At 32.6% G+C, this 18673-nt stretch overlaps 1 protein-coding gene across 2 annotated transcripts in view; it reads right to left on the bottom strand.

Moving 5' to 3' along the window:
• The window catches only part of LOC127698276 (rho GTPase-activating protein 100F-like), a 38819-nt gene extending 22064 nt beyond the window's left edge, over nt 1-16755 (bottom strand). The window contains exons 1-2 of one of the 2 annotated variants that reach the window (XM_052201779.1): nt 16616-16755; nt 1986-3423 (exon numbers count right to left, since the gene is read on the bottom strand). In XM_052201779.1, coding sequence (XP_052057739.1) covers nt 1986-3423; nt 16616-16690 — 1513 coding nt within the window. In that variant the 5' untranslated portion in view covers nt 16691-16755. Of the gene's footprint in view, nt 1-1979; nt 3424-16615 lie in introns of both variants that reach the window. The other variant, XM_052201704.1, reaches the window with a different exon arrangement.
• Nucleotides 16756-18673: the final 1918 nt, after the last annotated feature.

Consider the following 18673-nt stretch of genomic DNA (forward strand, 5'->3'; position numbering starts at 1 on the left):
AATATAGTCTGAACAGTCTGCATGGGATGCCAAGCTAACTGGTTCAGTCTATAAATATCAGCATAAAAGATGCTATATAATTTTAACATTTGCCTTGGCAGGGCACCTATTGACTAGAAATCGTTAGGTTGTAAAATTTTTATTTATTCATATTGGTGAATCAAAGTGCCGTAATTTGTAACGTGTGAATAATATTATTTTTTTTTGTATTAATATCTTTTAAAATATCATCAAAGACATTATAAACTTTTATTTTATTCACTTTAACTAACTAATTTTATTTTAAAATTATATATTTTTCATATCGTAAATATAAAAATATCCGCTTTTTCGGTTAAATATTTAAAATTTTAATACTCATTCGATAAGTGGAGTGCTCCGATAAAACGGAGGAATATACCAGAACAGAACAGAACAGAACAGAACTGATTACCCAAAATACGTAATAAACCATCATTCATGATATAAATTTTTATAAACAACTTTAAATTTGTGAAATTTGGCTAGTACAGTCGAAAATTTTTCTCTAATTATAATCTTTTAAGTAAGCTTGCTATAATTTCGATTGAAAAATCCAAAAGCCTTTTTATGAATGTAGTATTTGTTTCCATAAAAGGCGCTTAACTGTCCTTGTCAATTTTTTGGTCTTTGGCTTGTTTGAACATTTTGTAAACATGCCTTCAGCGAATTGTTGTTGTGTCTTATCAATTAACGTTACTCTCTACTGTTATTCTTGTCATCGCGATGAAGTAATAATAATACAAGAAGTGCAGAGGAAATGCCAGAAACGTCATCTAATACGGAACGTCTGGAATAAAGTAAGGCAATCGACGAAGACCCAAATTTAATGTAAAGAAAAACATGAACATGAACAAGGCAACAGTACCAGTTGTAAATAAAGGTTATCGTAAATATTGCCCGGTTTGGAAGAAATTATTGTACATTCATTGAAATTGAAATTACAAAGCACAGGAACAATATCCATGATATCAGTTAGAATCATACAGGTACTGTAAGTACCACTGCCTCGTTGCTGAAATATACATTTTATTTTTTAATTATTTATTGTAAACGAATGGCCCACTCATTTGACAACATGGCCCATTAATTCTAAAAATGGCCCATTGAATTTATTTTATGGGGGCCCTGGGCCCATAGAGAAAAAATCCTTCCAGATCACTGCAAACTGCAACTTGGAAAAATAATTTTTGCTCATTGGCATTTTGAAAGAGAAAAGCCTTTAAATTTGGAACACTCTATCTGGCAATTAGAAAAATTATCACTGATTATAAGATTTTTACAAAAATTGTATACCTCATACATTTGTATGTACAGTGATGTACATGTAATATATGTTAGCAGACTTGACACAAACATGTTTGACAAAATTAAACAAAACAGAACTGCTTTGTTTAATGCTTTACATGATTCTTAAAACCTTGTTTCATTATTTGAATATACACCGGTAATGTGTATGAAATTTAATGCATGCACATACATATGTACATGTACATGTACATGTATAATGTTCAACTGTATCTACGTGTGCATTGTAAAGCCAAAAACTTAATATAGCAAATTATAATGCATAAGGAAATTATATGCAATGCACAATAAAACAATCAATTCATTATACTGTATATTACAGTATTAGTATATATATATTACTGTCATGACTGTATGTCTGGAAACCTTATATTTCTTTTAAGTCCGTGTGTGGGATAAGGCTCAAATGTCTTCTATAGAAAACTACTGGGTACCAAGAGAATTGGGTTACTTTCATTAACAGCATGCCTATATATAATTATTGGATCGAATAAATGCAATTTGTATAGAATACTGTAGTGATGTTAGATATTGTCTGTCTAACACATATTTAATCAATGTTGTAAAGAAATATTTGATTTGAAAATAACCTTTCACTTTATACTACAGGAGCTGTATGATTCATACTTTGTCAAGGAAAATCAATAACGTACCATTACCTGTTACATCTTTTCCAGACACTTGTCGTTGCAGTTTATTTTTTTCCTGCTGCAATTCCATCGAAAGAGTGTTAAATTTTCTCAGTAATTCTTCTAATTCGGAACTGCCACTATGACTAAATGGTAATTTAGGAACACAATAAATAGGATCATCATCACTACCACCAGCAGCATAAGTTTCATAATCAGAAGCAAATCCTCTCATATCTGTATGACCTTTTTGAGGATTTGTAAAAACTAATTCTGAATCTGAGTTATAATATTCTGGAGACCTGCTACGCTGTGATTTGCCATATTTCCCTTTTACGTGTATCATGTCTTTCAAACCCCCTTGAAATTTCCTTGCTGATTCTAATGTTTTTGAAGTCACATCATGATAGCTAGGGAGCTGACCTCCTACATATATTTCAGAATCTGAATTTATATTTAATCCACTTTTGTTTACAGATTTAGATGGTGATTTTGGAATTAGTTTTCTAGGAAGGCCACCATCTGAATACATATATTTTAAGTATTCCTGATCACTGGCACTCCCATGTTGATTTGGTGATAGGTTTGGACTGAAATATGCACTGGCTTGGTCATATGCACTATCAGATGCATATCCTCGATATCCTACATAATAATGCTTACTATTAGAATCAATGCTTCTAGGTAAGGATCCATCACTAGAATTTTCACTATCTGCTTCATCAGAAAGTAATTTAGCTTCAGCTTTGTGGGGTGAAATAAAAATACTGGCATATTGTGATGAGGTAGGCCTATCATGTCTCCTTCTGGACTGTTGATGTTCGTGTTCTTGAGTAAATGGGTCCACCAGATTTGCAGCTTTTTCTGTTTCTTCTAGTGCTGTTTCGGATGATGAGCGTACTTTATGAAACACATTTACAATAGGTTTTGTTTCTTGTTCTGTTACTGCTAGAGAAGGACAAGAGTTGTTTTTCTTATGGCACTTTCTAGTTCTGATTTTTAATGTTAATTTCTTTGGAATTGACATAAGAATAACTACATCATCAAGAGACATATTTGACACATCCTTCTTGTTTATTGTTAAAATTTCATCACCAATATGTAATAATCCATTGCTATCTGCAACGGTTCCAGTCTGAATACGAGAAATAAAAACACCACCATTCCTATCCATGCCATTTCCTTCTCTTATATAAAACCCTAAAGACTGACCGGGTCTCTTTTTTATTTCAACAGTTTGAACAGAGTGTGAATTTTCCATCATAATGTTTTTTATACCCATATCAGGTGCTCCGGTAAAGCCTGTACCATTACTGGGGGAACTTTCACTACTTGCTTCATTCGTTGCTTGATCACCTTTGACATATGTGTCTGTTGCGGTTTCTTGTGTGGTTTTTACTTTTTTTCGGTGTATTGGTCGTTTTTCTTGTGTCGTCAGAAATCCATGTGCCATAGAATTTTCTTCCTCCTGAAATACGAGAAAAATAGTTTACTACTATTATCATCCATCGGGGAAATGACATGGATTAAATTAATAACATCTTTCGAAATCAATAACAGGAAGTGATCATCAGTTGATGCATTATGTGATTTCACCGACTTGAAGAATTCCAATCAAGAGGAGGTAACACCGTTAGGAATGATTCATCGCCAAGTAAATCAATATTAGATTTTACATTGAACACGAATAAGGTATTAATTATTAACTGCTGGGGAATCGATTTTAGTGTAAAAAGCGACAATTTACAATGTTACATATTCATCGAAGTGTTGTTACAAAACTGCAATTCGATAATCAATTTTCAACTTTGTTCGATTTAATATACTTTTTATTAATTTATAATTTTCCAAAATTTGGAAATACCGTTGTCGTCCACGAAGTCTGCATTAAACAATTATCATTTGTGCGTGTACTTTCTTTTAAGTCCGCGCTTTAAAGTTAAACGCCTCTTGTATGTAGAAAAACTAAACATGGGTGTTTTCCACGACGTCCGCATCTTGATACTTATCATTGGTGCTTTCTCTCAGGTTCTCGCTTTAAATGCAGTCAATATTCAATCACGGAGAAAGGCTATTGCAGTGGAAATATTTTGGGGCCGATGCGGAGGAGGGGTCAGTAAAACTTCTTAAATCTTTTTTTCAATCAGTAATTAAGCAGCAAACTAAAATATTTTTGCAGAAGTACAACTAAGGCACAGAATTGAAAAACATGCAGTTCTAAATACAATGAAGGTTTACATCATTTCTTTTACTGTCTTAAAATGGGTAAGCCGGGGGCTGCACAAATATAAGTTTACTTCTTGTGCTCTTTTTCGTCATCTATGGAGACTGGGACTAATAGTCCCAGATCGAGACAGAAAATTCAGTGAAATAATAAAAATTATTGTTATATGATCATTGATACTAGTAAATAATTTTATAACGAATGCATATAATGTAATTTTATAACGAATGCATATAATATAATTTCATATTTAATTGTGCATTCATATTTAGATGGTTGATGTCTCTGATTCTGACCGATGCTAATATAATAGATATACATGTACACTGTGATGTTTATTATTGTAATAATCAATTATGTCAATCAATTGTAACTGATTTTTATGCTCTTTATGGGCCCTGTAATTTGGGAAATAAAAATATTCTATTCTATTCTATTCAATTCTATGATCTTGAATAATATTATGTTCATTTGCAGGAATTTTGCCTTTTTGTCGTTTACCTGTTTACTTGTGCAGGTGTCTTGTCACAAGTTAGGTTAATGTCGCAAAATATATCAGTAAACATGAGAAAACGAAGTTTTGCATTAAGGATTAATAAACTGGTACCCAGATTAACTGCTTGTATCCTGTGACAGGACTACCTTCATTCAATTTGTATTCTTGCAATTTTTTTTAAAGTTCGATGGATGTCATCTTCATTGTGTTTATAAGCAAAATATAATTTAACTATATTTTTTTCATTGTGAAATGTAACAAACTTTATTAAGTTATGTCGTGCTTGTAGCCCATTTTGCTGTGCATCTGCGAGTTGGTACCGAAAAACATGTTCAACCATCCCATTTTCTCTGGAGAATGCCTGTACTAAATCGGGATCATGGCAATCAATTTCATATTCTGATTGTCTGTGTGATTGCACTTCCCGATTGTTTTATCGATTTAGTTGAATTTTTGAGGCTATCATATATAGATCTACAAATAAGCAACTAAGTGACCAAAGCGGAAAATTTGGTGTGCTAGAGTCCGCCTTTCCATATAATAATTGGTCTAGCAGAAACAACTGTCGTTAGTTTTTTTTTATACAACTTATGCATAAACTTGATTGCACTAATTTTTTTTATTGGAGGGGGGGCTTGAAGATGAGTCAACTTCGTCAAGAGTTGTGTTCCTTATAAATCCTAAATGACTTGTCATGCGAAATGACCTCGTTACCTCGACCAATGTCTTTTTTTTTTATAACGGCACGCGAGACCTACATCTCTCCTTTTGGGATTTAAATTATATTACTACATGACTGTTAAACTTTTTTTTAAATTTCAAGACGTGAATTCCATATGTGCCCATTAAATATTGTTCATAATTGTAGACATAATTTAAGTTTTAATTGCATTTTTTTTATATCGGTATTGAAAAGAACGCACTTTGAATTTTGCACAAGACCGTGTTTTCTGCACTGTTTCTGATGTTGCTTATGACATCTTTTTATATAACGGTTTGTATTAGAGTATAAAAAGACATCATTTTATTAAGGAATGTTAATTATACTTTAAACTTTCCATTCTAACAGAAACTTTGAACATTCTTTGATACATAATTATTTTGCACATTTTTTTTAACTCGTCGACAGCAGAATTGGAGTTTAGTTTTAAGTTAACATATTTTACTGCTAAATACACAAAATATTCGTTATTCCAACTTCTAATACACATGTATCAGCAAAAGATATATAATGAAGTAATATCATCTATACTACTAAAATAACGAGGTCCAATTTGTAATCCGGCATGACGTAAAAACGACGAATCAAAGAATTCAACTTTATATACAACTAAGATAGGACAATGGTGTTGTTTAAAAATTACACCATTCCAGGCCCTTTTGTTTTCCACAATAATAATATTACCAATAATTAACCATTTCCGGGTCGAATCCGATACCGATACAATAGTATGATATGTTAGGAGTTTCTAAGTTTTAAAGACCTTCGGGATCCCCTGGTTTTGTCGGATTAATATACACATCTTCAAAAAATTTGAAGAATGAAATTTCTTCTCTTCCCAAGTGGAATTCTCTCTCTCCTTTACTTTAGGAATTTCAGGTAAAACATCTGGATATGTGCCTGTATAATACCGATATATTGAATATTTCTTACCTAATTTTTGTGATACTTTTCCCTGTATGATTTCCTATTCAACACAGATCGAGTTAACCATGGGTAGTCGACAGGTAAGAAAATAATGTTTACGGCCGAACCACATATTTACGGTTGTGCCAGCCTTTTCAATAAGTGTCTATGTCGATGTCCTCTCTCGCTCTTTAAATAATTGAGAATATGAGAATAGTGTGTTGCTTAAGACATTTGGTTGCGTCTCGTAATAATTTAAAACGTGTGTGTACAAAAGGGGGATATTTATCAATTATGGACTTTTGAGGAGGTCAATACGTTATATATGGACCTGTTCAGATTATATTGACCGAGGACGAAGTCCGAGTGTCAATATAATCTAACAGGTCCATATATAACGTATTGACTGAGTGAAAGTCCTAAATTTATATATTACATATGTAAATAATGTATTAGTAAAATGGCATTCAATGTTCTTTCTGTTTATTTTTAAATTGCAGAGGCGGATTTAGGGGGTGGGGAGGGGGCCCGCCCCCCCCCCTTTTATCGGAAAAATTTGGTTGATTATATAGGGAATCACTGAAGCATGACTGGAGCGGGGTCCCCTCTTAGGCAGACAGTGGGCCCCCACTTATGAAAATTTCTGGATCCGCCACTGAATTGTATTTTGCAAGATTAGTATTTTAACATGTTATTGAAAATATCAATATTCTTTGAACAACTTCATAGCTTGTTGCGTTAGCTTTCTTGTATTCTTAGCGTCTGGGTTTAACATAAAAATTCTTGTGATAAACTTGCAAATTTTCTTTTCATCTGCTGCGGCGCTTCCTCCATGCATGGGTGTTATGTGTGACGTCATGACGTCATTAATCAAAATTTAGCAAGATTTTTCATATTGACCGTCAATATACATATAAATATAAACATAGCGTCAATATACTTAGAAATAGAAACAAGGCTTCGGATACATAAAATAACCTTTCAAACACGTGATCGTAATATCCAATGAAAACAGGAGAATGCTACACCATATATAATATATCGGTATATTGTGAGAGCGTTAATGATTATTATTGAATGCTGTATGATGACTTCTTAATGTCTATTTTGGTAAATTTGTGTCAGTTGATTGCTGTCTCAATTTGTATATAAAAATGCTGTCCTATTTTTCAAACCGACATTCAACTGTTCATGCATATTCCAGGCTTTTTGCCTTTTACATTTATGCAGTATTTTTACTCCACAATGCCATAGTTGTACGTCTTGATACCGGTTTCAAAATTTCAGTTATGTCTCTTAAGGATATCCATAATAGATTTCAACGGGATATAAGTCTTTGTATAGGATTGAAGAATTTTTGTTTATTATTTTAAGATTGTTTTTACATTGCTCTCAAAAAAAAAAATAACTGTGGGAATATATTCCCAACTTTTTCTTCTTCCGCAAATTTACAGATTTAACATTGTTGTGCTGTAATTTAGAGTAATTATGAATATATAAACACGCACACATCATATAAATTTGCTGTTTTAGATATTTCACAATAAATTGATACAGGCAGTAAAGCTATCGTTGAATATTGAAAAGTAATTGCAGAAGTAGGCGATGTTAGTCTCTACAGAGAATTAATCATTTCACATTATAAATCAAACATATTCGCAGCTTAATCCTCTTCTAACGTGCTACAGACTACTAGCTTACAATTCTGTGTAAATATTAGCAAGCTGTACAAATGGCTCTTTAATGACAATAATCTCAAACCCAGTTATTATATGGAGAGGCACTTCAAATACAAATTGTAAAACCGAGTTAATTAAATAAGGAGTTTACTTGTAATACACGCCTCAGTTATGTTGTACCAGTGAGGATGTTCATGTTCCTAGCTACGTTCGATGATGAATATGGCAGACGAGTTATAAAACATGGCATTTGACATGACGTCTGGTTTTATTTCTTATAATCGATTACCGCAAACAATTATCAAGATCATTAAAACCATCATAAAAAACAGTAACGATATCAAACAAGGCATACAAGAATTATTCTTTGAAAAAAAGGAAGTTTCAAACAAGTGATTTATTAATAGACAAAAATAACAACAGTATGCAGACTTTATTAAGCCGGCATTACCATTCTTTGACCTAATTAAAGTGTTAAAGAAGAAGAAGGTATGATAAAGCCCCCCTTTGGCCCCTTAAATTCGAAAATAAAAAAGTAGAATAAATTTACCAAATTACATCCTTCAGATGCTCATAAGACATTAGTTTTCAGACATAAGTATTTATATTTTATAATTTTTTTGAATTTTGTCTTGCGTATTTGCATTAGGGCTTAAACCTCTTATATTGAATACCAAATTTCTGAATGACGATTGGAGATCAGGGAAGCCAATCTAACATTTTTCAGTTGCCCTGAGCCGTTTTTAGTTAATTTTCGTCGATTTTGAATTTTTAAATAACGTTTTTTCCTTTGTACATACCGTTGATGAAAAGTTCCAGAGAATGTTTTTTGGCAGATCTGCATTTTTGCGGTGGCCTTACTTTAAAGCTAGTTTGTATTAATATTGAAGATCAAAAAGGTCTCATTATCATTTTTTGCGGCTTGCAGTAATCTTTTTAACTCAATTTCCGCAAATTTACAGATCTAACATTGTTAGGCTGTTATTTAGACGAATTATATATTTTCCGCAAGTTTATTGTTTTCTGTTTGGTATTAAATTAATAATTAAGATCCATTTTTTACATCTGGTGATACGTTTATTTGACAATCGCCAATGGCAGTCAGCAGAGTTTAAGAACATCAGTTGTTCGACCTGTTAGTCAAATGCGTTTTGTTAAAATATACTTTTTCACTTTTTTGGTCTTTTGGAAAATGTTGTTTGTGCTGTATTTAGACCCCTCTACCAAGAAATTTGTTTTGCATGCACACGTATAATAATTGCAGTTATTATCCAACGCAATCATAGGTTTGAACGTTGTTTTCAATTTAGACTTATTTATATTTTTTCGTTTGGGCTTGTATTATATTTTCCTTCGGGTTTATATAATCCGTTCATCCTATTTCGACTCTTTCAAAATTCAAGAGTCAATCCTAAATTGAGGTAAATTATATGGCCTTCCAAATACCGTTTCGATTCCTAACATCACTGAAGAGACATTAATTGTCGAAATCTGGATATGGTGTACCAATTTATGCACCCCATGTTTGCGGTACAAGGTTGGGCGGTATTTACCACCCCCGGTATTTACCAGTGGTATTTACCGGTATTTACCGCCCGGACAATACTCCCCAAGTGGTCAATACTGGCAAATACTGGTCAATTGAAATTTTCATGCTTCTTTTGACTGACTTGTCTATCAATTCTAGTAAAAAAATGGTTGATGAGGGAAAACTTTATTCCTTTGGCATGATTCAATGTATAAAAATGAATGATATTGGTATGTTATTAATTATTTAAACATTAAAAATGACTAATTTAGTTCTTAGGGGTAATGATATTGCATACTTTTGGTATACATATAAAATTGAGCAGCTATATCAGTTATTCTAACATGTATAAATCAAGATATTTTTTTCTTGAAAAGGTTTGAATTTTACAGGTAAATAGAATTACAAGTGACTAGCAATATAGATTATCAGAACATTACCTATTATATGGCTAACAGGTGTCAAAAGTTTAATTACTATAACAACTGTCCCCTAATAAATGTTGACATAACAGGAAAAAAGTCATAAAAGTGATTTCTAAAGATTGTTTTAAACAATGAATTAATTCCTGACTATTCAACAGCATGATAAAAATGTTCTAAATGCAGGAAATGTTTTTTTTAATAAATATATAACATATATATATATATAAAACAATTTTTTTAATTTTTTAATTGCATCTTTCAAAATAACTGTTAAGAAAATCAGATGTTATATAGTCTCTCTTAAGTGACTGAGTCTGACTGACTTCATGGTGTTAATGACTATATCTGTTGTATGATTAAATTAATATTTGATAAATCTTCATTAAACCATGTTCATGAACTAATTAATTGTGACTTTTTGTCTTATTACAATGTAGTAAATAAGTGACTTTCTGCCTTGTGACTATATCTATCCATTTACCAAGTAATTGACCTGAGGTAGGGACTAGTTTTATAGTAAAGTCCTATCAAAATTTCAATTGACCAGTACTTGCCAGTATTGACCAGTATTTGCCAGTATTTCCCGGTAATTACCGGTATTTACCGCCGGCATGGTCAATACTAGTATTGACCGCTTTTTTGCCAACCTTGTTGCGGTATACCATCTTTTCCGCAAGTTTATTGTTTTCTGTTTGGTATTAAATTACAAATTTAGATCCATTTTGTTACATCTGGTGAACCGTTTATTTGGCGAATAATCAGGGTTTAAGAACATCAGTTGTTCTACCTGCTAGTCAAATGCGTTTTGTTAAAATATACTTTTTCACTTATATATATATATGTATATATTTGCACCTCATGTTTGCGGTATACCATCTTTTCCGCAAGTTTGGTTTTAAACTAATAATTGAGATCCCTGCTGACTGCCATTGGCGATTGCCAAATAAACGGATCACAAGATGTAACAATATATATATATATGTGACGCATTAGTTTAAAACAAATTATATAGAGAATAAAAGATCAGGAAAGCATATCCAACACTTTTCTAAACGACAGCAACCCGACTAAAGAGCAGAAAACATCCGAAGGCCACAAATGGGTCTTCAACGCAGCGAGAAAACCCGCATCCGGAGGCGGGCTTCAGCTGGCACCTAAACATTAATGTACACTAGTTCAGCGAAATGGACGCCACACTCTAAACTCCGAAACATACAAATGAACCAAAATTAAAAAAAAAACATAAAAAACAACAACACACAAGACCAACTAAGGCTAGATGTTCCTGAGTTGGGACAGGCGTAAAAATGCGGGGTTAAACATGTTTTGTGAGATCACAACCCTTTTTCTTAAAATTTTTGTAGATTTTGAATATCAAATTGACACTTTTTTCTCCATTCTATACCGAAGATGATTCTAAAAGTAAAAACAAACAAACGAAAAAAATCCAGAACCAAAAGATTATTGTTCATTTAGAAACTTTTAGGAGGGAGATTTTTTATGAGTTATGATGTGAATATATCTATAAGGGATGACTGTACTGTATGGAGTTCAGATACCATATTTCTGTCGCCATACACATGCGTTTCTGTTCAGTTGATCATTGCACAGCTATTTTCTATTGAAATTTTGTCTGTCCGTCTTTCTCTTCCTTGTCTACCTTTTTTTTGTAATTTTAATGTTGATGCATTTATAGTTTTTGCTACTTTGGAACGGGTGACACTAGTGTAACAGGAACTCCTTATCCTTCCGGAGCACCCTCGTTTCAAGTGACCCGCTGGTTTTGGAAGGGTTTATGTTGATCAATCTTTTGTTTTCTATGTAGTGTTTCTTGGACCGTAGTTTTTTCTGTTAGGTTGTTTTCTTTTAATCGAGTGTTGTCCGTTTTACTTCGATTTCAAGCTTATATAACGGGCAAGGGAAAGAAGAGGAGACTATTTTGGTACAGTGAGAGGGAAATAAGGCGTTACTTTATCTATCGAACAAGCGCATTATACATTTATTTGTTTTGCAAACTATGCATTAACTATACTAGTATACAGAATTTTTTAAGCCAAACTTATTGGTGAAACATATTGATTGACACTCGAGATCATCCAGATAAATATTTTATTTGATCAAAGAGAAAACCATGACTGCTTTCACATTAAAATATGAAATTAAGATGACCTAATTAAACCAAAAATAATTTGTTCTAAAGTACTCAAATTTTGTAGAGAAATCTAAAATAAACAGAAACAGCCATGGTTTTATCGATTGCATAGGTTAATTTAATCTTGTTATATTGTCAATGATAAATGAGACGATGACAAAATTAAACATGAAACAACAAGTGTTGTATTAAAATACAAATAACATTTGTACATGTAATGTTACAACATTTAATATTATTTAATAATAGACTCAAAGAGCTGCAAGTGTCATGACCAATAACCAGCTCAATAGCTGCATTGGCCCTGTAAACTTAACATCAGTTTTGTTACCTGCTCAATATATAATATATATTATTTTGTTGTAATTTATCTAGAGCTCAGTCCGTTTTGCTATATATTTCCACCGTAGCAACACGAAACAAACAAAGCTTCATCGAATCTTCATATGCAGAACTTGATATATATATAGTAAACATATATTAAACGCTGTTCAAAAGAATGATTTGTTGCCAGTATTTGCTGCTTACCGGCTAAGAACTCGTTAACATACAAAGGGGAAAAGACCTAGTCAACGGCATCAAAACTAAGTTTTAAAGGTAACTTACTGCATATTGAAAGCAAAAACTGATAAAAGAAGAGGTACAGAAATTGGTACCTATTAAACACGATTAGAATCTTCAACAAAAACGAAGCAATACAAAGTCTATTTGATTTTTTTTTATCGCGCCCCATTTAGGAGTTAGGGCTTAAAACATTGTTTTGATGCGACAAACACTTTTATGAGGGTCTGGAGAAGGGGGGTCCTTAATTTCTTTGTTCTTTATTTTTTCAGGCCATTTTTCTCTATCCTTTATTTTCTTTGGTCCATTTTTCTCTATTCTTTATATTCTGCAATTCCTCATTATTTAGCTAATAAAGAGGAAACAAAACCATATGTATCCATAGTCATCAACATTGCGTATTGTATCTTCAAGTTTATTAAAGACGATAATTTTATGCTTTCGGCTTTGATTTTGACAGCTCTAAATGCAATTTAATGGGCCAACAACGTTAGTCACATTGGTAGATACATACTTATTACAAGAACCTAGGAATTTCTATGCTCGAATGTATAGTTCCTAGCGCGGATAGTGTATTTTCCCGTACAACTTCTCAATTTATTTTCTCATGTGTTATGCATAAAACAACAGGAAGGGAGATGAACTTTACATTTAAAATTTTTGATTTAAAATTTTAAGGTGAAGTTTGTTTTGGACATGTGGGTTGGCTCCAACATGGTCAAATCCGACCTGTGACCTTAGGAGACTTGGCATGCAACCTTGCGACCTGCAGTCTCATTCAAAAGGACATGTTACCTTTTCAAATGTTCAAAAACCGTGAATCAGATCAGTTTATAGCTGTAAAAATAGCATAAAAGTGACCTTTTGACCTGGGCAATTTTAAAACATGACCAACAGTGGACTAAGCGGGCTTCGCTACTGGAGCCTTAGCGCGAAATGTTGAAGAAAATAATGTTTGTGTTTCAGTTTTGTGTAATGAGTTATTTCCTTGTGTTATAGTCCAAAAAGCATTACACAGAAACTTAAAACTGAACAGTATGTATATATGTAAATAGATCATACCAAAACCATCTAGAATCCTGCTATAGACGATGTAATAGCTCCTGCTTCGCTAAATAGCACCCGCCCTGCTCCTTATGACATGACAAATCCAATGATAGTCACATATTCTTTGATAAATCATGAATAAGGATAGAAGGATGGACTTGTGTGTAAGCCCAAATAAAACAGACGGAACATATCATCTGTGACACCACGTAACGATCAACCAATTCAGGAGGTTTACTGCAAAAGATTCGAAGTAATAACTTCCAACTTTACCATTAGAAACCTTTGTTAGTAGTTTCCTTGTAAACAGCGCGTCTTTATCCTGGAAATATCGACAGGAGGCACATCACTGGTTTGTCCTATTAACCAATAGATATATGTTCTGAAGAACCATCTATATATACCAATATCCTCCCGACTGTCACGTGTCATTAATTTGTCAAATCAAAGTCCCTGCACCATAGTCTGAAGAACCATCTCTATATATACCAATATCCTCCCGACTGTCACGTGTCATTAATTTGTCAAATCAAAGTCCCTGCACCATAGTCTGAAGAACCATCTCTATATACCAATATCCTTCCGACTGCCACGTGTCATTAATTTGTCAAATCAAAGTCACTGCACCATAGTCTGAAGAACCATCTCTATATACCAATATCCTCCCGACTGTCACGTGTTATTAATTTGTCAAATCAAAGTCCCTGCACTCTAGTCTGAAGAACCATCTCTATATACCAATATCCTCCCGACTGTCACTTGTCATTAATTTGTCAAATCAAAGTCCCTGCACCATAACCTGAAGAACCATCTCTATATACCAATATCCTCCCGACTGTCACGTGTCATTAATTTGTCAAATCAAAGTCCCTGCACCAAAGTCTGAAGAACCTTCTCTATATACCAATATCCTCCCGACTGTCACGTGTCATTAATTTGTCAAATCAAAGTCCCTGCACCATAACCTGAAGGTTGTTGTAATGAGTTTTCTTGTATTTCTAAAGATCTTAGTTTTTGGACAGAGTCATTAGAGAAAATCGATATGGAAACATCTTAAGATAAATAAGCCTTGTCTTTTAGGAAAACATTACAGTCGCTTCAAACAGATTTGTACTTTATAGAATAAGGATTCTATCTATTTCATTGATAAAATTTAATTGCACGCAGGTGGTCCCGATTTTAATAAACACATATATATATATATATAATTTTCTAATTCCACGTTAGGTTAAGATAGCTTTCAGTTAAAAAAAAAAATCTTAATAAAATAGAAAAATAGAAAAATGCCTGAAATAAGCAACCTGAATGGACCAGCATCCACAATAGAAAGGGATAATGTTTAGTGAGAGGGAGTGGAAAGAAGAAATATAATATAACAAAAAAGTATAACAAAAATACCGAACTCAAAGGTAAATCCAAAAAGGAGAAGTATATGAAAACTGACAAAATCAAATGTTATCAACCTACGGAACGAGTGAAAAACAACCGTCATAGTCCCGTCTTGGTTCAAGCATTTTCCGAACAAAAAGGGTGGGTTAAACCTGTTTTTAAAGCTGGCTTAACCTCTCACTAGTATGACAGTTGTTTATAGTTCCGTTATATTGACAAAATTGGGTGAGCAACCCAAAGAGACATAATAGGTTATTGTGACAATAATTGGGATCCAGCAGCCAAGTATGTAAACACAGACATACAACATAACTGATTATAGAAAAATAGGAAATACTCCCTATACAAGGAACATGATTAAATCATTTGCTTGTGTCTTTTTTTTTTTTATTTTTTGTTATCTTGTTTTTGGTTTAATGCTTGTTGTAAATAAAAAAAAATATGTTGATTTAAAACGAAAATACTTATTACCCCCCCCCCCCCCATGCTAATTAGCAGCTTAAATGTAACTATCATCCTGAAGTCTCTGGTATTATTTACTTGTTAATCCACAATGATGTTGTCCAAGACTGTTCTCGTCAATATTTAACGTTAATCCTGCCATGACTCTTAGAATAATCACACTCTGATGATTGTGGTATAATTAGTTGACGCTGATCAATAGCCATGATAATAAATAATCAATTCACTGGACATTCACAAAGAGTCGTATTATTACATAGCAATTATAGAAGCTGTTCTATAATGATGTTAAATTTTGTATTCAGTTTAGCATGTAAATGTTTGAAGTGCCACCCAGTGAATCAAATCATTCAATAATTAGATTTTTTATGTGTGCCATACTAAATTTGATACAACTTTTATATACATGATCTCTTTCCTGAATAAAATGGCTAATATTATCAATAAAGTAATCAAATTAACATGCCAAAGAAAGAACATCCAGCCCCATGATAAGATATAAAAAAGAAACAAAACTGACATCTGAAACAAAAATCACTAAAGAACTAAAATCAAATCAAACAAAGGAAACCGTCCCCATTAAAATCAAAATAAAAAAAAGAATAAAAAATGTAAGTTTCTTCTTTTAGGGTTGTTTTCATAATAATGATATTTATAGAAAAAAACTAGATATGCTACGTTTTCCATTCAGGATTAAACAAAATATAAATATTACAAACGAAAGTTTTACACAGAAATAGATGCCAAAAACAACAACTTTAAATGACGAAAGAGAAAAAAATTAAGTTAAATCACATTTTTCTATAAACTTTTATGGATATTTGTACATTATTATGATATATTTTTAACGCTTCCATATAACGTTGATAAAATTTAAATGTATTCAGTTGTTAAACCATGTATAAAAACCCATTATACATCTGGTAGAGTTAAGTATAACAGACCCGAAAAACATTTTCGCTGTTCCCTGTGGAATAGGGAATCGTTTTTCATATTGAATAACTATTGATTTCAAATGATTGAAATCCTTAATGTTATTAAAATTCAATTAAAAATAGTGCGAATCTCACCTCTACTGAACCACAACAGAACATTACAGCTTTCCGCACTTCTCTCGACAGACAGCAAACCCACGGCAAAAGCATTGATAATCCCTTCCTTGATCCAACAAGGCATGCCTCCTATGGGTTCCCTTTTAGGGACACACTTAGTATATAGAAATAAATTTATCTACACATTACAATGAACCGTAGTACCACATTCCGTTTCACATCTCACTCAGACGACACTAACAGACGTTTAAAACGATGCCGAGCTGTCAGTGCTATATAGTATTGACCCAAATGTTGGAGAGCACAAAAGATATAATTAATAGTAAATTATTGTCGTTTCATCAATGCGTTCAAGGCAAACATACAACATGCTTTCATTATGAATAAACCTGCATTAATAATTATTTAATTAACTGTCGACAATCACTTTCTCGCCTTCTGACAACAAGAAATAGTGGAATAAACGATCAGTGGTCTATCAAATATTCATTATGCTATTATTGGACTAGCATAACTTGGGAATGTTAGAAGATATCTCAATAATATACATAATAGTAATCATATTAACATGCATAGAAATATTCTCCTTAATTGTTAATATCTCAAATCCCGATCAATGCTAAAACTTGGACACAACATACTTATAAAGATATTGATTAAATGTTGTCATGGAAACAAAAAATGCATTGTCAACTACACATTTATTGTAAACTCTCAGAGAGAATGCAAATATTTATAAATGTTTAATTCTAGATTGCATGATTGGTGTTTCTGATTCAAAGAAACAGCGAACCGTTGTTTTAACGTTTTGTAAATTAAATTGATTTGGAAAGTTTGGATCGAACAAGTCATTATCATTGTTTTCCAAAGCAAACAATTCCACTTTGTTTATTGGTACAGGAAATGTTTATTGAATAAAATGTGTTATTGAAAGTACTTGAAACAGAAGTACTTCAGAAATCTCTTTGAACTACATCACACATTTCCTTTCAATAAATGTTCAAGACTTATGTTCAATTATCAAATCTTGATCCAAATTGTTTGTTTCTTTTTGAATAATGTATAAAACATATATAATTATGCCATATATATATACCTGTTACAGTATGATACCTACAATATTGATTTGAAAATATATCAGAAACAACTGTGATAAATTAAGACCTTCCAATACGAAAAAAAAAACAAACCACCCACTGTTTACCAAAAGAATAGACTCCTTGCCTCCAGCGACGAAAGCGCTAACACCATACGGAAACCGCTTTGTCAACCTAATCTGTGCAAATATACATAAATTCACTAAAATGATCAGCAAATTCCCCCCTCCAAAACAGACATAACCAATTACGAAGTTCTTGACTTGTGTTTAAATTGTTTTGTGAATACTTGCACACCCTCCTTAACCGGCTATCATTATCGAAAAAATGTAAGAGTTAAATTAAATCAGAAAAAAGTAAAAATGGGGAGAATGTACCAAGGACCAATCAAAAGCCATGAATGAAGGAAAGATATGACAACTCAAAGACAAGCAATAAAATAGACGAATAGACAAGCAACAGTCTACAAGACATTGTATACAATCTATACAGTACACCAACCATTGTGCAATACTAACCACAAACAAAATCAGACAGACCCAGAACTACAGCCGTTATTGTAAGAACACTTATGGAATTCGAGTATCTAGTATAGGTGAGAGAGAGAAAAAAATCCAGCTCTTAAATTTGGTTGGAACTAAAATGGGCATAAAACCGTTCTGCATTGTTCATTGTAAATGTTACTGGGGTTCCACGTAAAATGTAAGCGCTTAATTTGATAATTGCTGTGTTAATGAAATCAGTGCGCAGCTACATAAATAAATTGTATCAAACACAATGTTAGCAGTTCTGTGAGCAAGCGAAAAGTAATTTATCTGTTGATAATGAAATCATGCTTGCTTAATAACATTTGATATTGAACACGCTGTGCTTCTAAATAGATTTCATTTGCCATTATTGTGCATTGTAAACTTAAATAAAAGAAGAATATGTCTATGGGAATGATGCCTCCGCTTGTAAATATGCAAGAGTCAGTAAA

This window comes from Mytilus californianus, unplaced genomic scaffold (assembly GCF_021869535.1).
Source record: "Mytilus californianus isolate M0D057914Y unplaced genomic scaffold, xbMytCali1.0.p SCAF_1, whole genome shotgun sequence".
NCBI classification, from domain to species: Eukaryota; Metazoa; Mollusca; class Bivalvia; order Mytilida; family Mytilidae; genus Mytilus; species Mytilus californianus.